This window comes from Anser anser (genome assembly GCF_964211835.1).
Source record: "Anser anser genome assembly, chromosome: 11".
NCBI lineage: Eukaryota > Metazoa > Chordata > Aves > Anseriformes > Anatidae > Anser > Anser anser.
In genome coordinates this window covers 15,673,770-15,696,536 of record NC_139732.1, presented here as the reverse complement: position 1 = coordinate 15,696,536, position 22,767 = coordinate 15,673,770, and the positions used below count along the sequence as shown (strand labels likewise).

The 22,767-nt window shown below is 37.2% G+C and overlaps 2 protein-coding genes across 18 annotated transcripts in view; one reads left to right on the top strand and one right to left on the bottom strand.

The window, feature by feature from the left end:
• Positions 1-22,767, top strand: part of LOC310879844 (uncharacterized protein) — a 796,982-nt gene that overhangs the window by 740,028 nt on the left and 34,187 nt on the right. The gene's annotated exons all lie outside the window — the stretch shown is intronic.
• The window catches only part of CDH11 (cadherin 11), a 464,785-nt gene continuing 451,528 nt past the window's right edge, over positions 9,511-22,767 (bottom strand). For all 17 annotated transcript variants that reach the window (XM_083794688.1, XM_083794697.1, XM_083794684.1 and 14 more), the window contains 6 exons: positions 21,725-21,978; positions 20,606-20,742; positions 20,270-20,391; positions 19,344-19,461; positions 13,418-13,669; positions 9,511-12,412 (listed from right to left, as the gene is read on the bottom strand). In XM_083794688.1, coding sequence (XP_083650814.1) covers positions 11,916-12,412; positions 13,418-13,669; positions 19,344-19,461; positions 20,270-20,391; positions 20,606-20,742; positions 21,725-21,978 — 1,380 coding nt within the window. In that variant the 3' untranslated portion in view covers positions 9,511-11,915. The remainder of the gene's footprint in view (positions 12,413-13,417; positions 13,670-19,343; positions 19,462-20,269; positions 20,392-20,605; positions 20,743-21,724; positions 21,979-22,767) is intronic.

Below are 22,767 nucleotides of genomic sequence, written 5' to 3'. Positions count from 1 at the left end.
TGAAGTCTGTTCTAGGTAACATAGCTTGGCAGTACATAGGAGGTCTTTTTTGTTGTTGTTTCATGTGGCTGTAAAGCTGTAAATTTGTTGATTAAGGAATCACTCTTTAAGCAAGTCCAACATGCACTCTTGCTCCCTGGTAGAGTGCAGCAAGCTAGATTTCAGTTTGCAGTGGTCATGCTGGTTAAAATATTTCCATTCTGCAGTGTTAATCTGTTCTTTAATAGCCTGGCTCTGGCCATTGAAATTCACTGTAGGATTTTTTTCCACCCAGTTTGATTCACAGCATTTTCAATTATTTAGATAGGAAACAAACAAACAAGCAAACAAAAAATTGCTTAGTTCCACAAGAAGAAGGAAACTTTCAAATAGGTTCATGGAGCACAGCTTCTCTTAAAAGGAGGATCTTGGGAAATGCTTTGAAAAAAGGGCACTTCAGATTTAGGGTTCTTTTGAAGCCTGCACTAGGCACCAACACAACAACTTTGAAGTCTCTTAAGTGCTTCCTTTATATGCTAATGGCACATAGCTCAGTTAAAACACTCAGCTAATTTTTAATCAGAGGTATGAAAAAGCATATAATAAGCATGTGGATTTCTCTTATAAGGCTTGTTGGCCATGGAAGTGCTGCTGAAATGGGCAGCTACATTTCCATCACTTAACGTGACTGTAGTAACTGCATGGCCACAAACGGTGTGCGTCTTCAGCTGAGAGCTGACATCTCTACAGAACATGTGTTAAGAGAATAATGTATTTCCACAGACCTCCTTCCCAGAAAGTAAGCATAAAACGGTATCACAAAGCAATTTCATTACTTTATCTTTACTGTCAGACGAATTAAAAAAAAAATAGAAGAAGGAAGTTTAAAAAAATGTTTCCAGCAAAACTAGTTCCAGTGTTTTGGTCAGTAGAGGGAAAACAAATACACAACTTCTGGAAATACTTGTTGACTAAGTGGACATGAGGAAAAAGTGGTCGTAACTAATTTGCTTTGAGCGTGACCTGTATCGTCACTGTTCCCTGACTTCTGAAACTGAGCAATGCAGGTTTGTAAAATGTCTATGGTTTCTTGACACGAGAAAACTTGCTTAAACTCCTTTAAAATAAGCAGAAATGTTATTGTGTTGGATAATACTGAGCCCACTCCCATCCTGTTTTAACTCTCATTGTAGCCAACTCTATGTTCACAGTCATCTGTGGGGGCTGATGCAGAGTCTGGGCAGGGTATGGAGAGGAGGGGCACATTTGTTGCTCAGACTCTAAAGAATTTAGCTGCCAAGTACTAACAGGTCTTTTCTGAGCATCTGCAAACTGAGACCTCCCCCCCCCCCCCCCCCCCCCCCCCCCAAAGCTTATATGTTTTGTACATTTGGATGGGTTTTCTCAGGGAGAGCTAAGTGTAAATCAGTGACGACATGGTTATCCTCCTGCCAGGTTCCACATCCCTGCTCCAAATCTTAGCCATGCTGATACTTCATAACAAAAGCTGTTGTCAGTATTCTTTTAATCTTGGCTCTGAATTTTCACTGAAACTTTTCATCAACTCTGCTCCTTCGAAAACTTAACATTTTTAAAAGCACTAACCCAGGGGAAAAAGAAAATATGGATGTGTGTGTGTGTGTGTGTGTTTCGGAGGTGGATATCATAGTGTGTAGTTGTGGTGCTGTCTACAGTGTTATTTTGTTAGGACAGTTCAACAGGGTTTTCATAGGTGCCTTATGCCAATGCAAATGTTTGAAAAATAATTAAGCTGCTAAATCTTTTTTTAAAAACTCCTATTTATTGTGTAAGCTTTCGACATATGGACTTAAATATCAGTATCAAAGTCCTCTATTTCACCTATCTCATTACAGAAGTATATGTGACAGTTATAAGAATATAAGGGTTATGTAAAATTGCATCCACTATTTATGTATTATTGTATCCAACACATATGTCCTTTCCATATGGGATGTTCTCACTGTACAGAACATGGTCGGTTCCAAGTATAACTCGACAGAAGCATTCAACCTTTGATTTTAAAACTGTTATCATCTCCACTTCAACAACCCACATTGAAAGGAAATTCCAGATTGTGGGGGGGAAATGGCTGCCAATCTGAATAAGGAGGAACATCGTCAGATGGCAGGGAAGTATTTGTACTAGTTGTATTAACAGAAGCAGTGACCTTTACACACTCCAAAACAAGCCATATGGGCCTTGGATCACAGCAACCGTTTGTCAAGCAAAACTCCTGAATCATTTCAAGCAGTGTTCAAACACACTCATAAGAAGCCTGAACACAAAATGCTCTTCTAAAATGTATTTTCTGAAAGAGGGAGTTGCACCAGATTTTTAGGTAACAGCCATTTAAATCTTCAAATCCTAGGACAAATTTTTTGGCATAAATGTTGGCCCATCCATTGTTTGGGATGGAAAGCAGATGGGCTGCATTTTAGAGTTGCAGTAAGACTCCAAATTCAATTCTGTGGCTTGCTCTTAGGAGAGTTAATGAAAGTTGAATAATATGTACTGGCAGCCCCTGAAACCTTCTGTGTTTTTCTTTTTCTTTTCTTTGGCAGGGTGAGACTATTCTGCATTAAATTTGCATATGACCATCTTTTCCCCTAACATAACTGTAGTGATTCTTCTGGCCTTTTTGCTGATAAGTGTGGTCCCTAAACTTCACAGACTTTTCCCTCATTGCTCAGGCAATCTCGATGCTTCTTAAAACTCCTGCAAGCAAACCAGGAGGACCTGCAGAAGTGAGCAATGATTTAGTATTTAGCCTGTTTATTCATCAAACAGGTGAGAGTGATATTATGCTCCTCCATGACAACAGTGATCTTTAATTGAAACAAATTAAATCTGTACCGTAAATTTTCTTAATGGAAAGTAATACACTGAGTGCTGGATGCTGGTGGCAAAGATATTAATGGAGTGCACAGAGTGGCAAGCAGAATACATTTTAAATGTAATCTGAAAAAGATCAAGAAAGAAAATAGCATCTTTCAGGAAAAGAAATAAAAAATTAGAGAGGGAGAGAGGGGAAATTGTGCATCTTTCTGGTGAGTAGCATGGAGAGAGAGAGAGAGAGAGAGAGAGAGAGAGAGAGAGAGAGAGAGAGAGAGAGATAGTGTGTGTGTGTGTGTGTGTGTGTGTGTGTGTGTATGTTGGGGGTGAGATGTATGCAGAACTGTGCCCAGAGAATCTCAGAGAGGTGAGGCATTCATTTGTCAGAAAGTCAAGTCTAATAACTCAAACAATAAGTCTTCTGAGTTTAAATAATTTCAGGGTTCAAAAATGACAGACAATGACTAATACTGTTGTTTCTGAGAAAGAGAGATATAGAAACTCTTTGGCAGATAAATAACTCTGAATTTGGCCCACTAAGTTCAACAATCTTCTACCTGCTGGACACCCCACTTCACTGCTGTTCAGCTGTGAATGAGGACGCTTTCATGATCTGAGCGCTTAAAGGATGTATGATGCTTTATAGCAGTGCTCTGCTCTGCCCCCCACTGCTGTGACAGCAGAGGCGTATTAACCAACAGGGCAGACCTGACCACAATACAATTGGAAAGGAGCCCAGCAGAGAGCCAAGGAACGTTTTCTGGGGGTTCGTCACTATTTCTAAAGATCAGTAGGATTATGAGAGAAAGGGATTCTAAAAGCTGCAAGGTTATATTTGAAGTCAGCAATGGTCTAGATCCTTCAAAATCAAAAAAAAAAAATCAAAAGGAGACCACTGTCAGGTCTCCTGAATGGGGGTCTTCAATCTGCTGCACCTCAGAACAGCTCTTTTTTGTTTTAATAGCACAGATGATGCAAAGCAAACCTTTTCCCCACTTTGCCTTGTCTCCCATGCCTGTGTTTTGGTGTCGGGTCTCTGTCATGGCAAAGTGGAGGCTGGAGAATGGAGACCGAAGCAAGCATTGAGAACTGAGCCCTTTTTGTACCTTCATTCATGCTCAGATTAGCTTGCTTGTCTTGTAGGCTTCTTTTTCTCTTCATATATAACTGTATCCCAATCAGCCACAAAATGGGTTGTCTGAATCCTTTTTCCTCCTGCTCTTCCCTATAATAGCTTTCAAGACAAATAGTAAAGTAAGGGCAGGGAGAAGGGGAGGGTTTAGAGCAAGACCCTCTTCTTTCCAGTACTACCTTGGCTTCAGCACCTCTTCTGCTGCCTGTCCTTTACACGCACACTGCCTTCGTAGAAATGCTTCTCATCTGCTTCTTGACTCCCAGAACTGAAACGTGGTTTGGGGTGTTATTTATTTATTTTTTTTTTGATGCAGTTGGTTGCAGCACATCGCTAATGCGGCAGCTTCAGCTCTGCCCTTGGCACAGCCACACAGCCCCCAAGATGCTGCTGCCTGAAGCATCAGTCCCACGTGGGTGCCCTGTGCCAGGGGGAGCCCTGAATCGCTCATCCATCAGTGAATATTGCAGTTTGTGATGCCCAGGAATATCTCATAAATTTTGCCCTTAGACTCTGCAGCCAACACAAATTGGTAGCAAAGAATGATAAAGCCTGAGGCTTATGAGGAAGGTCACAAGAAAGGACATAGTCTGGGCTATAGGAGACAGATTATTACAGTAACCTTCTTGCTGCCAAATAAACAGAACAGCTGACTGTTGCTGAAATTTGGTTCACCTTTTGTACGTGTGATGGGAAGGGGGCCACTTCTGCAATGAATTGCTGTCATGTTGCTTCATGCACTGAGCTGGGAGGGTTAGTTTAGCTTCTGAACTTTATAGGTGCACTGGGAGTCTAATGCTCTTTTATTAGTCCAACTCCGTATTGACCTCTATGCGAAAAAAAGCAGGGACTTTCACATTACCTCATAATCCACCAAGGGCAAATAAACAGTCAGAAATTCTAGCCTTTCTTTTTCCCAAGTCTCATTAAAACTGTGGTCTCTGTTATTCTCATGCAGACATTTTGCACTAGTTTTTTATTACAGTCGAGTACAGATGCCCTCTTTATTCTGAAGCACTGTTAATAGCAAAGATTGCTTGCAAAAGTTTCTGATTATCTGCTATGGCTGGGAGCAGTTTACCAGCAATAGTCTCCTTGGAATATGCAGGGTTATGCACAGCTTTTAATTCTTTAAAGAGTTTGGTGATAAGTAGCTTGTTTATACTGTGATCTCACTTGAAAAGCAGCCAGAAGAATTCTGACTGTGCTCAGCTCATCCACTTCTTCCACCACGGAGCACCTGGTCCTGAATCACAAACGTGAGACAGGTAATGTGAAAGCAATGCCACGTATTTATTAGACTTACCCTGTTAGTATCAGGAGGTTTTACTATGCACCATTAAGCACATCAAAAAAATGCCTCATATGTGATCTCTAGGTGCTGGTGTGCGTGTGTGTTCAGGAGGATGGCTTCTGACCTTATGTCTCTGCACTTGGAGCAAGTTTAATTTTGCAAGTGTGATGGGAAAGGCGAAGGGGGGAGCAAGAAAGAAATACATCATCTGTTTTGATCTACATGTTATAGTAGCTCGATAGTAGGTGCTGACCTGGCTGGCAATTTACAGTATCTCTCAATACAATGAATTCCTATGGCTTTCTTCTTGCTTTTTCAAAATGTTTTAAAGCAAGTACTATGGCTTTATTTATTTCCCTCTTCCATTTTTTCCTCCTTACTACAGTTGCATATTGTTACTTACATGAATGAAACATGCAATCAGTTCTCTTTGGGTGGCCATGACAAAGAAATATGCCATTTTACCAGTTCTTAGTGAGATACTTAGGTGTTATTGGAGGAATTTTTCTCCATGAAAAGAGTTTTACATGACACCGGGCACTTCAGAGCAGAGTCTGCAGTGCAGTAGCAGTATGTGTAGGCACATAACGTGCTCATATTCTTTCATTTAATGATGTTCCAACACAGTGTGAGATATTAGCTTCCAGTAGTGTGGGAGCACTTAGATTACAGTAGTGTTACCTCATTATACTTACTATTATGAGTGCTACCATTTATTCACAGTAGTAAACATTGTGCTAAATAGTAAGCATATACAGGATCTAGGCTTTAGAAAATAATACCACAATTATGAGCACTGAACAATTTTGAGAGATTGTGTTTAGTGAAAAACGTTTGCTGGATCATTGTGTAAAGCCACAGAAATAGGCAGTACTCGGTTGTTAGAAACATTTCCCTTTGAAATGTATTTTTTTGTCCACATAAAATTCAGAAAGAAATTAAATGTCTGAAATTAAATATGACTCATTAGTGACCAAAGCTGCAGAACATAGGGCAGTCAGCCATTCTGTCTTTACCTCTTCTGAGACTGTTAGAAAGGGTGATTGATAGATAGTTGGATGCTGATGGTTTTTGAAGTGTAGATTTCTGCTAAATCTGTGGACAAGATATGTCAAATTTCTAGTAATTTTTAAGAGATTCTGCCAGTCCCTCCAAATGGCTACACTCTTTCTTTCACTGTTCCACTATACCAGGGCCATGTAACATGAAAGAGAGAAAATTACGTTGTATGAGTTTTTATAGTTTAATGCATCCACATTTCCATTTTAGAAAGCAAAGAACATAAACAACAGTTTTGCTTATATGTCTGGATAATGTGCAACAGCTCCATAATCAATAATAGAAAATGTTACTGAAAGGCCCAATAGACCTCAAAGAGATAATGTGAATCGGCCATTAACAGTACGTCATTATAGAACTTATTAAGTGAAGCCTTGGGGCTGTCATAGAGCCTAAAGGTTGACATAAATTTTTCATACACATTGAACTTTGCTAAATGTGCTTGCATTTGATTAATGATGACTTTCTTCAGTATGCTAATAAGAAGAAGGAAAATATGAGCTTGGGCTGCAACAGGGAGAACAGCCTCCTGGAAGGAAGGCCGTCTTCAGCAGTAGGGGGACAGAGGGGCTTCTAAAGCCGTCCTGCCAAGTACAAGGGAGTTTATTACTCCCTGAAAAATTGCTCCTTCTCCCCCCACTGATAGGGCACTCAGCACAGCATGGGGACATAGAAAGTCAGCTTTGCAGTAGTGGAAGAGAATGTTTCATGGCTCTAAAATAACCCCACCCTCCACTCCCCTTAGAACCTACATATACCGCAAAGAACACTACAGAAGCACTTCATATTTATAAAGAAGCTCTGTAAGATGACTGGTATATCTGCAAGGCCTACTAGAGCAGTGAGTTCAGGATTCATGGAATAACATGAAGTTTGGAAAAGAAGACACTATAACAGCAAAAGAAGGCCTTCACTTGCAGAAAGGCCTGGGCAACAGCATGTGGATTTGGTCAGTTGAAATAAATATGTTTTGCGCTTGTTGAGCACCCCATAATCAAAGCCTAACAAACGCCTCTAGACAAGAGGGCTAGGATTTTATTAAGAACTACAAGAGATGTTTTTCAAATGACAATGAATCTCACTTGAGAGGAGGTCCCAGTTGGTTAAAATTGTTCTTGTGACTTCGGTGTTCGCAGTCACACCAGCTCAAACAGTCAAGGATTTTAAACAGCTTTTCCTATCAAATACTGAGATTAATGATATTAAGTAATGGCAAGCTTGATCACTAGCATGCCTGGGGTGCTCTACAAGCTGCACAAAAATCTACAAAACATCTCCCAGAGCAGGCCCAGAAGCCATTTTGTTCCCCTGTCAGACTAAGACACCAAGAAGTCCAGCACTGTTGGATGTTACATAGCCTTTGAGCTGGATCAACACCAGGAGCCTGGGCACACAATACAGGAGGCAGGTTTGAAGATCTGATGGGCAGCCACATACCACAGACATTTGAATGAGTTAGATACAAAATATGTTCTATTCCATTGCCAGCCAGGCCTAAATTTAATTGTCTCAGGTAGTTCCTTGTTTGATTTGAAGCTGAACTCTATGGTACTTGAATTTTTCCAGGTGGGACTCGGCCGAACTGGTCAATCCTCCATCTCAGCCCAAATTAATGAAAATAGTAGCAAAGCTCCAGAGAGCTAACTCTAGATATCTAACTAATGTTATCAAGCTCACTTATTTCCTTACACAAGCTATTTATTTATTTATTTTTAATATGGAATGTGATTCTGATGCTGACTATTCATCTCTGACTACTGTACCTCTGTACTTCACTCACCAAAGTGGAAAACTACACAGGGTCTGATATTTATTTTAATTTTAGATTTTTTTTTGAAGATTTATTTTATTTGCTACAGTTTTCAATAAAAACACCTAATTTTGAGAATTCTGATGGAATAAGGACATAAGACATGAAAGAATTCCAGGCTTTTGGGACCCAGAAAACTAAGTTTGCCTTTTCGTGAGCCTGACTTAAATTCCCATTCTTCAGTTTTCCTGTAGGCTTACTGGCAGCAGTGTGGTAAGATTCAGCATTCTATTTCATCAGTCAACAGAGTGGAATAAAGAAAACATGTAAGTTATTTAAAAGCTTTTCTCATCTGTGGTCATATCAGTTTCTGAGGCATGATTTTGCACAAGATCATGTAGATGTTGGTGGCAAGCTTGTACCCCTTGACATGGTATCAAAAGCTGCTTGACATGTTGGCAAGAACATGACAGAGGCAATCTAAAAAACCCCAAACAAACCCTCCTCTCCCATATCAGTGTAGGTTTTGAGAGTTCCCTTAGCAACCAGCACTGAACCTGCATACCTAATTGCTTCTTGCTAGTGATGAGAAAAATTGTGTACATTTGTACTGTGGATATATGAGAGATAGGGGACGCATCAGCCTTGCTCAGATGCAAGTTTTCCTGGTGACAAGCAGCGAGAAAAGGAGGGGACTATTTTTGCCAATGGGAGCACATACATCTATCTATGTAATGTATTCCATTCGCAAAATAACTCTTGGTTAATGTCTCGATGTCTGTAACTGATGGAATCAGAAGGAATGTTGTTGTTCCCCCTATTCTTCCATCTCAAAATGATGATCCTTAAGCAGGATGTATGAGAGGGAAAATATGGCCAAAACATTATCTGCACTTGCTAGTGTCCGTTAACTTACCTGCTGCAGAGTTGTGCTGATCCTCCCATTAATTACTGTTTGCCTTCAAACCCACTGGAGTTACAGTGAATCTCTCTGTGGCCTTCCATGGATGTGAGGCTCAGTCCTTCCCTGAGCTCAGGCAGACAGTGAGACTACCTTAAAGTAGCTCCTGCAAGTAAATCCCTTCCCAGGTTGCTCAGATCCTTGGGAGCACTGCTGCAAACTACAACCCCAGCCCACAGTCTTCTCTAATTTGTGTTGGGGACTAACCCAGCACTGCTGTGCTGGGCTGATTTTTGCACTCAAATTATAAGCCTGAGACTCCAGCAACCACTGCTGTGAAGTTTAACACAAATAAATGCCCTGTCGTTCTGCCAAAACACACTGTTCATTGGGGTGCTGCAGATGATACGTAATGAGTATAATTCCCAGCATTTCAGAGGTAGTGTTGGCTGAGATTAGCAAGACTAACTTAATAAAGCACTATCATAATTGCATATTCACTGGGAAAGGGAAAAATAATCAAATGAAAAAGGACAAAACCAGCAGGGAAAGAAAATTTATTTCCAAGCATCTACGAGAGTGCTACAAACAATAGAGACTAAAACTCAAAGCATTTAAAACTATTAAAAATGTAGTTGACAATGTCCTTCTTAAAAATCAAACATAAAAATGTAGAAAATGCAGTTATTAATTCTAAAACTTGCTCAATAGTGAAACAAAACCAGATAGCATCAATGAGGATGGAGTCCTACAAATGACTTTTTTTAAACTTTATTTCCATTTGTTAATTTGTAAATTGATACTCATTTCATTTTTTAATGTTTATTTAAATTTATAATGGAGAAATGTGCAAATCTAGCAAAATATTCTTTGGATTATAAACAGAGAAAAAATCAACAACCAAAGAAATTTGAACTGAGTTAATAATAAACTATAGAATTATATAGAATGCATACAGCTATAATAAAGTGAAATATTACAATAAACATTGTAGAGCAAATCTGCTGATTTAGCAAACTTTGCCTTATAAAACATAGGGATATAATGGGACAAGTGAATATGTTATGATTATAGAGCTGAAACATCATTCATAATTTTAATGAATTAAATTTTAATCTAACTACACATATGGGGGGGTCTTCAGAAAAGCAATACACCAACAAATCAGATTTCCTCTCAGATCAAGCAGTTTGGTACTTGACTGCAAATGAAGGACAGGGTCTGTAAAATGAACAGTAGAAAAATGTATATCACTTCTATTTATTGCCTCTTCCCATATTGCAGCTGCTGATCTCTGACCCTAAACAGCAAACTATATTAAATTTAGCACAACTACAGCTGTACACAGATGCTGAAAATGTTGATGCACGGAACATATTCCAATCCCTTGCTCATTCTGAACTAATATAAAAAAAGTTATAGATCATTTTTCGATTAAAAACATACATTACAAAGAACAACTCTGAAAGCACTCTGTATTTCTGTCATCACAAATTAAAATGTCTTCCTATCAGTGGACGATGCTATTCTACTGCAGTAAACAAAAACAAAAAATAAAAATAAAAGTAAGTGCCAGAATCTTAATTAATACTCAGGTAAGGTAATTGTCAGGTAGAACAGTCTTTAGGGAAATTATAGCTAAATTGGATGAGATTTAAGTCTCTAAAACCCGCAGAAGCTTAGCACAGATATGGAAATCACAAGCCTGGAGTAAACTGTAAACACAGAGTGCTCCTGTCCACTTATAAAGTCATTTCTGAAACCTCTGGAATTCCTAAGATATAAGATAAATGCGTATTACATGGGACATATTTAAAAGTATTACACTTAATTTAATCCAGAAAACACAGTCATATTATATGAAGATTATTACTGTGTTCTGGGAGCAGCCACAAGCCGTAGATAGAGAGGGTACAAAATGTTCACCAGACATTACTTTTTTTTAATCTAAAAAACAGTTGTAAAATGTACTTGATTTTTAAATAATCACTTAACAAGGCAACAAACCAACTACAAACACATAATAAATAAGGCTATTAAAAGGTCACAACTGTAGTAAATTAGTCAGAACTATAAATGGGACATTAGAAACACTATGTTTTTCCTTATATGCTTAATAACCAGAACAAGAATTAAAAAAGAATCAGTTTATTTCAAAGTCTGCTTCTTATATTGAAGCACATATTAAAGCAACAGTACAATGTTCATAAAATATAAGTGTGATGCTGTAACATTTCTTACATGTCAGAATACTGATATTTGTATGTATACTAAAATAAGAATTTTAAAATTGTACAAATAGATACATTAAAAATGACATAGAAATAGGGCGCCTCCCACTGCAACAAGACAGAGTTTTTATATCTGGCACGTATTAGTTCAAGATGAAAGTATAAGCAAAAAGATTTACAAGAATCAGCAGTAACAAGTTTGATGCTCAAGAGACATAATAATTGTACATTGTACTGTACATACATCATATGGGTTTAAGCTGGCTGAATATTATATATTTCAAGTTTAAAAATGCACTACCATATAGAGTGTCCATAGTTTAAGGCGAAATTACAGCTCAGAACTGTTATCTTTTCTAATTTGTGGAAGCTTCTTTGACATAAAAGATTTAGATGTTCATAACACGTAAAAGATTTCCCTTAGTTGTAGGTTCACTTTTAGCATTTTCCTTCATTTAAATATTTTTTATTTCTTAAGTGGGTTTTTTTCCTCTAGTGAAGTTGGCAGCCAACTTCTATATTTGCATTTTGCAGGAAAAGGTACTTCACAGTATTTACCACTTTTATGTCCTTTTTTATCAAAGGAATCCTTTCTGTCAAACTTACATGTTTAAATGAGACTTTTCTTGATTTTTAAAAAAATACCTGCTTAAATTTCTTCTGGATTCTTCAGAACATTGGACACAGTTCTTAAGGCCAAATCTTAAACTTTATTGTTAAGAATCATCATCAAAAGTGTCTTTGGAGCCATACAAGTCTGCAAGTTTCTTAAATCGAGGTCCCCAGTTTTGTAGATAGTCGTAGTCCAAATCAGAATCTGTTGTCGCTGACTCTAACGAGCTAAGTGAACCAGCCACTGAGCCTCTTCCTTCATAGCCATAGATCTGAATAGAGTCATAGGGAGGAGCAGTTGGATCGTTATCAGCTTCTTGTATTCTTGTGTTGATGAAATCATCAACATCAACACTATTGGGAGCCGGCCGAAGCCCTGGTCTTGGCATATACTGATACTCAGGTTTTATGTCTTTACGAGGAATAAATCCATTGATGCCATCAGGGTTCTGCAAAGTAGCTATGTCAAAAGCTTCAGTATCTTCTTCTCCTCCACCTTCATCATCATAAGTAATAATGTTCTCCCGGACATCTTCTTCTTCAAAAACAATCAGCGGTTCTTTTTTCTGCCTTTTCAGTGTTACAAACAACACTACAATGACTATAGGGGGAAAAAAAAAAGGGCAAGTTAGTCTGCACCTCGAACAGTAGCTGCTTTATAAATAAGATTGTTGCCTTCACCGAAATCTCAGCTTTTAAGCAGCAGTTCAGCATATATTTGCTAATATCTGCATTTTTAGAATATCCAGCTAAGTAAAAGCTATGATGTTTGTCCACATGAATTGAGCATACTGATTTGAGGGTTTCTCTTTGGGCTGAATACCACTGCTCATACTAATTGATCATTAATGCAAGACTTTAATTCAGGAAAAGCATTTGTGGGTCCCTAATGCAGCAGCACTGCCTGAGCTGCCCAATCACATGTCTGCCTGCAGCAAAACAAGGATCAGTCTTTACTCTCCCCTGTATGCCCAAAGCTAAACTCTAATTCCATGTTCTGGGCATTTCCATGACAATGGAATTTTTCTGACGGAACAGATGAAAATACATGCCTTTGTTGACGTGTTCCTTCTCACTGCAGATTTCTTTAAAATTACTTAAAAATACATAAGAAAAGACTATAAATTACTGTGGACAAATTAAAACATTTTATGTAAATATTTTCAAATCATCAGGAAAAGCTTTATAGTGCTTTCTTAAAAGCAGGTCTTCTGAGCCCTTCATTTGTCTTCAACACAAGAGAAGTTAGAGGGAAATAGCTGGCAGGAGCCATTAATCCTGGCTGACCTCAATAAGGAACCTGTCATCCAGGGAAGATCACAAAACTTAAAACTGTATGTCATGACCTCCTTTAAACAGTGTCCCTGATTAACTGATATTAGGCCACAAAAGGACATTCTCTAAGCACACACAGACAAATTCTCTGGTGCTTTCTATTGCAGTTATCATATATTGCATTTCAGCCTGCCAGATTAGTGCCACCTGTAAAAATAAATGCTAAGAAATTAAGATTGACTTCTCCATCTCAGAGCCAAAGACAAAGCTTTTTTTTTTTTTTTTAAATACAAACAAGTATAGAAGAATAATAAGTAAAGAACTTTTTTACCTAACAAAATCACAATGCAAGCGAGAATGGCGATTAAAGCTCCTGTGCTCAATCCAGCATTGAGGATGTAGGCTTCAGCATTACAGGAGAGCAAGGAGCCATTGCTGTCGCAGCCGCAGACTCGAATGGTGAGGGTGTTGGTGCTGCTCATAGGGGGGAGTCCACCATCACTTATTACAATGGGAAGAAGGTATAAATCTTGCTTTTGGCGACTAAATCCTTCACGTCTAACAAGAACACTTGCTGTGTTATCTGTTTAAAGAAGGGAGATGGTCGTTATCATTTTTTCCTCAAAGTTATCATCTTAGCAAATATGGAAAAAATATATTTTGCCACAGTGGCCCTGAATTTTCAGATGTTTTAGAATGTAAAAACAACATGAACAAAGTATCACCTTCCTACTGACCCCAAAGCAATTACAGTACTGTGTTTCATTTATACAGTACCACCCCCAATTTTAAGGGTGATGAGGGTAACAAAAGGAACACAAAAAACATCTCTTTTTGTTAGTACTTTTTAACGTATATTGTTCTCTTTTCAAAGTATCTTAGCATCCTTCATATGCAAGTTCACCAATTACTTAAACACCACAAGGGAATATGCTAACAGTAAACAAAGCAATTATTATACAACTCATAATGTTTATGTTTATTATAAAACAGACATCGTATAAACAGCTGAATATTAGATACACCAGCTAAGGCAACGTAACACATTAACTGTAAATACTAAACAGTGCATATGTCACCGAAAGCCTACCCTGCAAACCATTATCACAGAAAATGACAGTAATAGTATTTTTTGCACCCCAGCAACTTTCTGGGAAAGTCACAATACTTCAACAACTGCTAGACTAATTGGGCCTTGGTATTGCTGTTTGTACTGGTTCTAAGCTCTTTCGAGAATTAAAGCCTTCAGCGGAGGGGAAGAAAACGAATCCTCTATTGACCTATTGCTCTTGGTGTTAGACCTGCAGGAATGGAAAACACCAACATGGCCTGTGTGAATGAGACTCCCACCAAAACACAAAAGCCAACGCTTACTGTGTATTAGCAGATCAGAGTCTCAACGTTCATCTACTTCAGTAAGATGCACTGAAGCAAGCAGCATTTTGGCAAAACCAGTTTTTCACCCAAACTTCTCCAAACCAGAATTCAGACAGCTCAATCATACATGCACAGCCTGTCGGGACACGTTATGAATTACATGGACATGTACTGCGTTAAGGTGCCTGTCTAACACCATTTCCACTTGTTATCACTGAGTAGTTGCCTGCCTTGGGCTTCCTGGTCCAGGGCATCAAAACCAAGCATCCGTCTCAGCACAGAAAGCTGTTTTGGATAGTCCTTTGAGCTCTCTGGGGCAAAAGCATTTGAAAGGGAAGTGTGTGACATGAAACACTCGGATGAGATGGCCAGGGCTTCCTGCTCCCAGCCTTGACAGACAAAGGCAAGGAAGCATGAACAGCATTTCTTTATTTGTGCTTCTTGTTTCTCAGTTCTCAGACTGAACCAAAGTTTATAAAATTGTAAACATCCCAAAGTAAAACAAAACAACCACATCTGTGGTTTTCAGACCTTCAAAAACTAGTTTATGATGAGGATTTAATTCACACAACCTTTTCTGTTTTAAGAATGCTCTTTACTTTTCACTATATAATGAAAAGAAAAGAGAATAGAATGGTCCTTTTATCTACTAACAGAGGGCTATTCTCCTCCATTTTATTGCTGCCTTGGGGTACTGCAGAAGATTAATCATTTTCCTGTTGAAGAGTCAGCATAAATTCAAGAATTTAATAATGCAAACCATAAAACCTCTTTTAATGATCTAATCATTTTCCATGAAAATCTGTGAATAAATTATACCAAAAGAGAAGTGTCTTGCCTTAATCACCCTTGCAGACAGTACCCCTGATGTAGGAGAAGGTCTGAAACAGTCTCCAGACTTGATGGACACAGATCAATTTATGGGATGAGAAGGATGCTTGTACTAGGGTCCTGCTTATTGAGATCCTCCACACTAGAAAATTTTGCAGATCACACCAGAAAAGGATGAATTTTTTTAGGACTGTCTTAGATACATTTGATACATGCAGAATTAATTCACCTCCCAATATCACTTCTGGTTTTTGGACGTGTCCTTTGTCTCTTTTCAAAGTCATTCTACCCCTCTAAATGTTTACATGCAACATTTCCCCAGCTAGGTTTTGTGGCACAATTTTTTTTTAAGGACTTTAGTGATATCAGTGTTTATGTGATAAGGGTCTTATTTTTGGATAGTAAGTTAATGGGCTCATGATGATTTTATATAAATAGAAGTGTAACGTTTGATATCTATTAACCTAACAACAAATACCTGAACTAACATATATTGATACAGAATCAAATTATTCCAAAGGGTTGTCTAAAATGCATTTAATAATTCATTTCATCAACCTGAGAGCAAAGATCTGCTCTATTAAATTAGAGTGCAGCAGGACAGACAACTCTTGTGCCAAAATATATGAACATCAATAGAGGACTGAGATACAACTACCTAGAGGCTGTAAAGGCAAACTGGAAGGAAATATATGCAGTATCAAGTATTCGTATATTTAGTCTGTTGGTTACACATTTTTTATTATATCATATTGCATGTTTCCTGAATTTTGGCAAATATTATTAATAGCTTAAATAGTATTCCTACTAGAAATAAGAAAAGGATGGAAAATTACTCAGTTATTATACAGTCTGGCCAATTCCACTGCGGTCAATTACATTATACTAAAGCTGAATGTGATCCAATGGGTCATTTATCTGGTTTAAGTTGAGGTGATTTCTAAGTTTATATATATATATATAAACTTATATATATATTTAAAAGTAAAATCCAAACAACATTCCTGGCTAAAAATTAAAAAGGACTACCATGTCATTTTTTATTTTATTTTTTTCTGTGTATGTTCACTTCTTACATTTAGAAAGACATAATATCCACAGGAGAAAATAAAACTCTTTTACCTAGATAAAAGATAACATATAATCCTAGCTAATATTCTCATCCTCGCTTTTTCATCATTTTCAAGTACCAGGAGTATAACTATAATCCAGGTATAATGGCATTTTTTTAAGCCAAGAAACAGAAGTTAAATGTCAATACCAGCTTAAAACTATTACTTAACACATATGGGAGCTACTTGACTGGCAGTCTTAAAGAACTCAAAGACAGAAAGAAGAAGATATCCATCTCAACACCATCCAGAAAATACACATGCTCTCATTTTTCCAGCTATTATTGTCACTGATTTTAGTGGATTCATGAACTTAATTTCAGTCTTCATAAAGCTCTGTCTTGCATATTTGAAAACATCACTACACCTCACTTTTGCCAGTGTGGTATAATGCATCCTTGTGCAGCATGCAAAAGCGAAGTGGTTGCAGTACTTCCAGCAGTACTGGCTTTGTGCCTGGCCTCCACACAAGGTGAGCCCAAGTAAAGGGCATTTCAGTTTAGGACAGACAGGGCAGGATTTAAAGCAGGAAATCCATCTGCTAAAAATCCATCTCTCTGTGGTGAAGTGCTATGAGCCTCTGCTGCTCTTTTGAAGCTCTGACTTCAATAGGAGTAAAATTGAACAGAGCCTGGGCAAACACAGTGCTGTTTACTTATGTGGTATAATGTAAGTAAACAGCGCAAAAGTAATTCGGTATTTTATCACAGCATGCGATAAGCCATTATCTCATGTTTTCTACTGAAGATAGTCTCAGCTGAAAAACTTGGTAACACAGTAGGCTATTAATAGGATGTAGAATGTGATTACTTTTTTGGATTACTGCAATATGTGATTACTTTTAGGAGTTGGTAGAAAGAAACTCTATTAAATGATAATTATAGGACTGTATTCGCTTTAAAGTTCTGTAATAGACCCAAACATTGGAGTTTTCATTAACTGTTCTCCACAGTTAATAAAGCCATTTTTCTCTGAAACTAGTAATTCCCTCTGAAAGCAGTGGCATGGTATATAGACTGCTCAGATTTACAAATGAAAAAGAAACTTTAAATGATCATGTAAATTATTTGACTTGCCAATGATAGCACACTCTGAGAAGTTCTTTATATGGAAGTAAACAGAATTTTAACTCTCTACAATACCATAACTTAGATTTTTTTAAAAAACCAAACAACACAGATATAGTTAAATTAACAACATGACTGCAGTAAGGATTGTACAAAAATGATAGAAAAGACAGGATGTAAATGGATGGATTGCACTACACTATTTACTTCCTAAACAAAAATTTATACAGGAAGATTCAATCCTTAAATACTGTCTTGTTGAAATAAACTTTTCAGATATTTAGGTATAGTCACTACGTTTGATGGACATCATCATTTCTATCACAAAACAGTTTCATCTGGGCTTTGTCATGAGAGAGAGAGAGAGAGAATCTGCTGAATATGGAAATGAAAGATTAATGGCATTGGCTGGAGTCAGGCACCATAAGACCATTTGCCAGCAACTGTATCAAAGCATCTCAATTCTGACCTACGCATTCTCCGTTAGATTATACAATCTAATCCATTTTCAATTTAGTATGGCGACCAGAAAATATCTTGTAAGGAGAAATTTGACCTCAGGGTCTCAAGCAAAGAATTCATTTCTATTTACTTCTCTTTAAAATACATTCATCAAATTTTCAAAAATGGTGTTTTTCTTACTTCAAAGAGAATAAATATATTCTCTCCACTGGAACCTTTACGAATTGCTTATATATGTACAAGTGTCAAGTACTAGGCAACAATATTACTTTGATCCTTCAAGAATTATGGAACTTTTGTTTAGGAATTCTGATGATAATGGCCCTCACTTCAAATTTTGATGGCAATAGAAAGCATACCACAACATAACATTTGAGAGAAAAAAGTTGTTACTGAAATTATGTATCTGGATTATGTTGCCGTTTGTACTTCTGTCAATCTACAATAAATCATTATTTAAACCAGTTCAACTGAGTTCTACATTTCAGAAAACAGTTGTTTCCTTCACACATTAAAGCTTGCTATTTAAAACCAGTTCTTTAGAAGCTGAAACTGTATTTTTTCCCTGTACAGGAAAACAACAAATGAACATTGAACATAAATGTTATACTGATTATCACTAAATAAACAGAATAAATATTTATAATGGCTGAATCTGTATTCCTCCCCCCCCCCCCGATTCCTCAACATTTGGCAAGTCAGGTTCAATGATGTTATCATGTTGGAATATCAAGTAAGTTTTAGCTTTTATTTATGCTTGCTTGTTTTGTTACTAAAATTTCTTACCTCTTATGATGCTCATTCTGAATGCAAGACTATACTGTATTTCGTTAACAGAAAATTGGCAAAGGGATCGGGATACCCATAACCTGAGATACACCCACTCTGGATTTCTGTTTCACAGCAGAAATTTCCTACAAAAGTTTAGTATCACAGTGACTTCTTTCCATTAGGACCCTAGTCCATGTCTCCTGACATCCGAAAACTAGCAAACAGAATTAGGTGAACAAAATACAAGCAACATAATTTATCCTTCCCTCACTAACATTAGATTAGGAAGTAGTTTTGTTTAAATCAAGGAGACCTGCTAATTAAATTTAGTGAACATTTTTCTCAATGTTTTGTACCTTCTTCCTGGGTGATAAAATGGCAGTGGATTTTCATGTAGGGTGTTATTATGTAATTTTAAATATGTATTCAAGAAAATGAGTGAGTTAAAAAGCATTACATTATTCCAAGAACATCCCTGTATTTCAGCTGTATTTTTTCTGCCTTCCTCCCCTAAATCTCTAGAAAACAGGCACTCTGTCAAAATTAATGAAAATGCTGTTGCATGACATTAAATTGGCCATTAGTTTTCTTTTGTCATTTCTTTGGACACTATTATAGAGGGAACCTTCATACAAACCTCTGTTGTCTCTGAGTGTAAAATTTGGATTATGAATAATTTCAGGTGGTAAACTGAAGATAAATCTTGGTCCATTGGCCGAGTCATCCTTGTCATCAGCACTAATTGTAATAAATTGCTGTAAAAGAAAAGTGGTGTGTAAGCAAACAGCACCTTCTGTGGATACATCACATGCAGACAGCATTCTGAGAAATCTTTTGAATACAAAGAATTTTGAAAGTCAGAGGAAATAGCTGAAAACACGAAAATATCTCAACAAACGTATGCAATTATAAACATAGCGCAGACTCAAAGCTAGAAAGGCAATCTTTACTTGATATTACATTTAACCAACACAGGATTATAGATGTAAAAGTATACACCTAGATACACATTCTTATATAAAGACCTGTGCTAGTGATAACTTAGTAGGCTAAATAACATTTGCAGAAACTTCAGCAGCTCACAATGTCTCTTCCAAACTGCTGCACCAAATCAAAACGTGCAGGTAGTGTATAGTGCCTTATTTCCACCTGATGCTCTCCCTTTTCCTCGCAGGTTGTTCAGGGATAAATCTGTAAACTACACCATACAAGCACTATACTGTGATTCTTCTTATAAGATGCTGAGTATTTCTTAATATCCAAACCAAGCTCACAACTGGGAAAGTTGTTCCCAGCCAGCTCTGTTGCCCATGTACTGGTGGATACTTACAGCCAACATCATTCACATTCAATATACAAAGCACTCTTATTGCTAAATGTTGATAGCAATACAAAATGAAAACACAGGAAAGTACACACAGGATGAGTACTCTAGGCATTTTGGCCAAAATTTAAAAATAAATGTTCAGTTGCTGCTATTTATTCAAGCTTTCAACACAAAACTGGGCTAACACCCTAAAGTAAGAAATTCAAATGTGGTGAAGGTGGAGCACGCAGGCTTACCTGATTGCTTCGAGCATTCTCACAGACAAACGCTTCATAGGCTGCCGCAAATCTGGGGGCATTGTCATTGACATCAACAACCTTAATTGCCACCGGAACTTTGGCTTCCTGGTGTTGTTTGTCTATGGGTGTAAGCAAAACCAGAATGAAATGGAAGCAGGAAAATCCCTCAAAACAAACAAAATCACAGCAAAAGCTGTATTAGTTGTATACAAGTGAAAAAGAAATAGGCCAAGGTATTTCTGTTAGGATTTATTGCAGCGTACCAGTTTGAGTCAATTGGAAGACAACAGAATTTATAAAATTGATAATAAAATAATTCAGTGAAATACTTACGAACTTCAACTGCAAAGACAGAGATATTATGCCAAGCAATTTCTTCCCTATCCAAAGCTTTTATTGTCTTGATGTTGCCATCATCTGCATTAATAGTAAAATATCTTTCAAGGTCAGTGTGACGATCAATTGAATACCTAAAGAAGATTGAAAGTTGGTAATTAGGTAAAAAAGATTTAGCAGTTTCATGCATCCAATTTTTTTATAACATTATCATTTTTAAATAATTGTAAGCAGTACCCTTAATATTATTTTCAATGTAATGATAAATGGTTCTTTTAAAATGATGTTCACTAGGTTCAATTCTACGTTTAGAAAAAATATTATGTCAAAATACTAATAGTAAGTGAAAATTATTGTTCTTTGAAGTCTCTATATTAAAGCCCCCCGATTTTTTTTTACATTCTTCTCTTACAAAATATGATTAAAATATCTACAGAGTTATTTCTGATTTTTATCTATATCCTATTAATGACAAGGATCATTTAAAACTTCTGATCTTTGGATTACTCAGAATGTTAATTGATCATACTAGGTTATTAAATATTATCCATTACCTACACATGTCCACAGTTTTATACACCTCTGATTACCTCTTTACCATGCAATTCTTCAAAATGTTAACTATACCCACAAAATGGTGTTTTATAATTTAAGTTACACTGAGAACATGACAAAGTACACTAATAGAAGACTACCCAATATAACTGCAGAAAGTAGGTGTGTGTATGTGGTTTCCATTAGAAATTAACGCTTTACAATAGTCTGTAATCTACTGCACGAACTTCTATCTTTTGAAAAAAAATGCTGTGATAATAAAATAAGATTTTTTAAGAATGATAAGATATAGAATAGAATCTAATACAGATGTCCTCAGGTATATTTTAGGTAGGCACAGCTATGGGACACTTACAGCACTTCTTTCTGATACAGACTTTGAGAAAAGAGTACCTTATGGAATAAGACAAAAACAATGCTGTATGGTTACAGTTAGCAATATTCTGTGTAAATTAGGAATATTACTATCTGAGGTCTATTATGCTATCTTAATAATTTGCATAACAATTCTAAAAGCATACCATGCTTAAGAAAGAAACAGCCTGCTCTAATGAAGCATACCTTATAGCACTGTTTGCAGCATCAGGGTCTTTGGCATGTACTTTTCCAACCACAGTACCAGATGCTGCATTTTCTTGTACTTCAAAAATATAACTTGGTTTTAAAAATACAGGTGGTTCATCAGCATCTTCCACTGTAATCTTCACTGTTACTGTGTCCTTGAATGGTCCATTGCTGATGAACTTCGGATCGATATGTACATTGGCTGCCTCTACCTTCAGACTGTAGGACTTTTTGGTTTCAAAATCTAAGAGCTGTGAGAAACAAGAAAATAACGCATTCATTCAACAGAGTTAGCAAAACTAGTGTAAAAGCAGTAAACAGTCTCCTAGTATTCAATAACATAAAACAAATGTGAGCATATCTGTCAACAAGCTTGGACTGAAATGTGTGTATTTAAAAACAAAAAGACTGAAATAGAAGGAGCTACATTCTATGTATGGAGCAGCATAAGAAGGCACTCAAAATACCAAGACAAGAGTCTTTGTCTTGCTCTTTGCTTCCTGTATCTCTCACGAAATCATCTTTACCGGGAAAATTAACCTTTCCTTTGTGCAGCCTTCCGCATAGCACAGAAGAGGGATGGATAGGAAAGGGGTTCCTACAAGATGTCACGCTTGGACTATCCCCAAGCTGCCAGGCATTCCTTTAGAGATATTGATATGGACAAAGAAAAGTTATTTTTTTTTTTTTTAAGTAGTAGAGGAAATATGAAGATGGCTTGCAGTTCTTTGATTTCTCCAGTTCTTTCCATCCCCAGATCTCATGTCACTTTACAAAGGGGAGGTGAAATAATGCCAGCTAGGTGCTTTAGAGAGCCTAATCCAAGACACAGCATATCTGCATTGTCGTCAACATGAAATGGCTGCAGCGTTGCAGCATTGGTCACCTCAAAATGATCGCGCCTTTAAATATGTGAGAAACAGGTGCCAACCACAATTTACAAAGTAGGCTAAGAACATAAATTGAATGCAAGCAGTGACAGTATGCCCCCATTTTAAAATGCACAAGACATACATTCCCACCTCTGCTAGAACAAATAC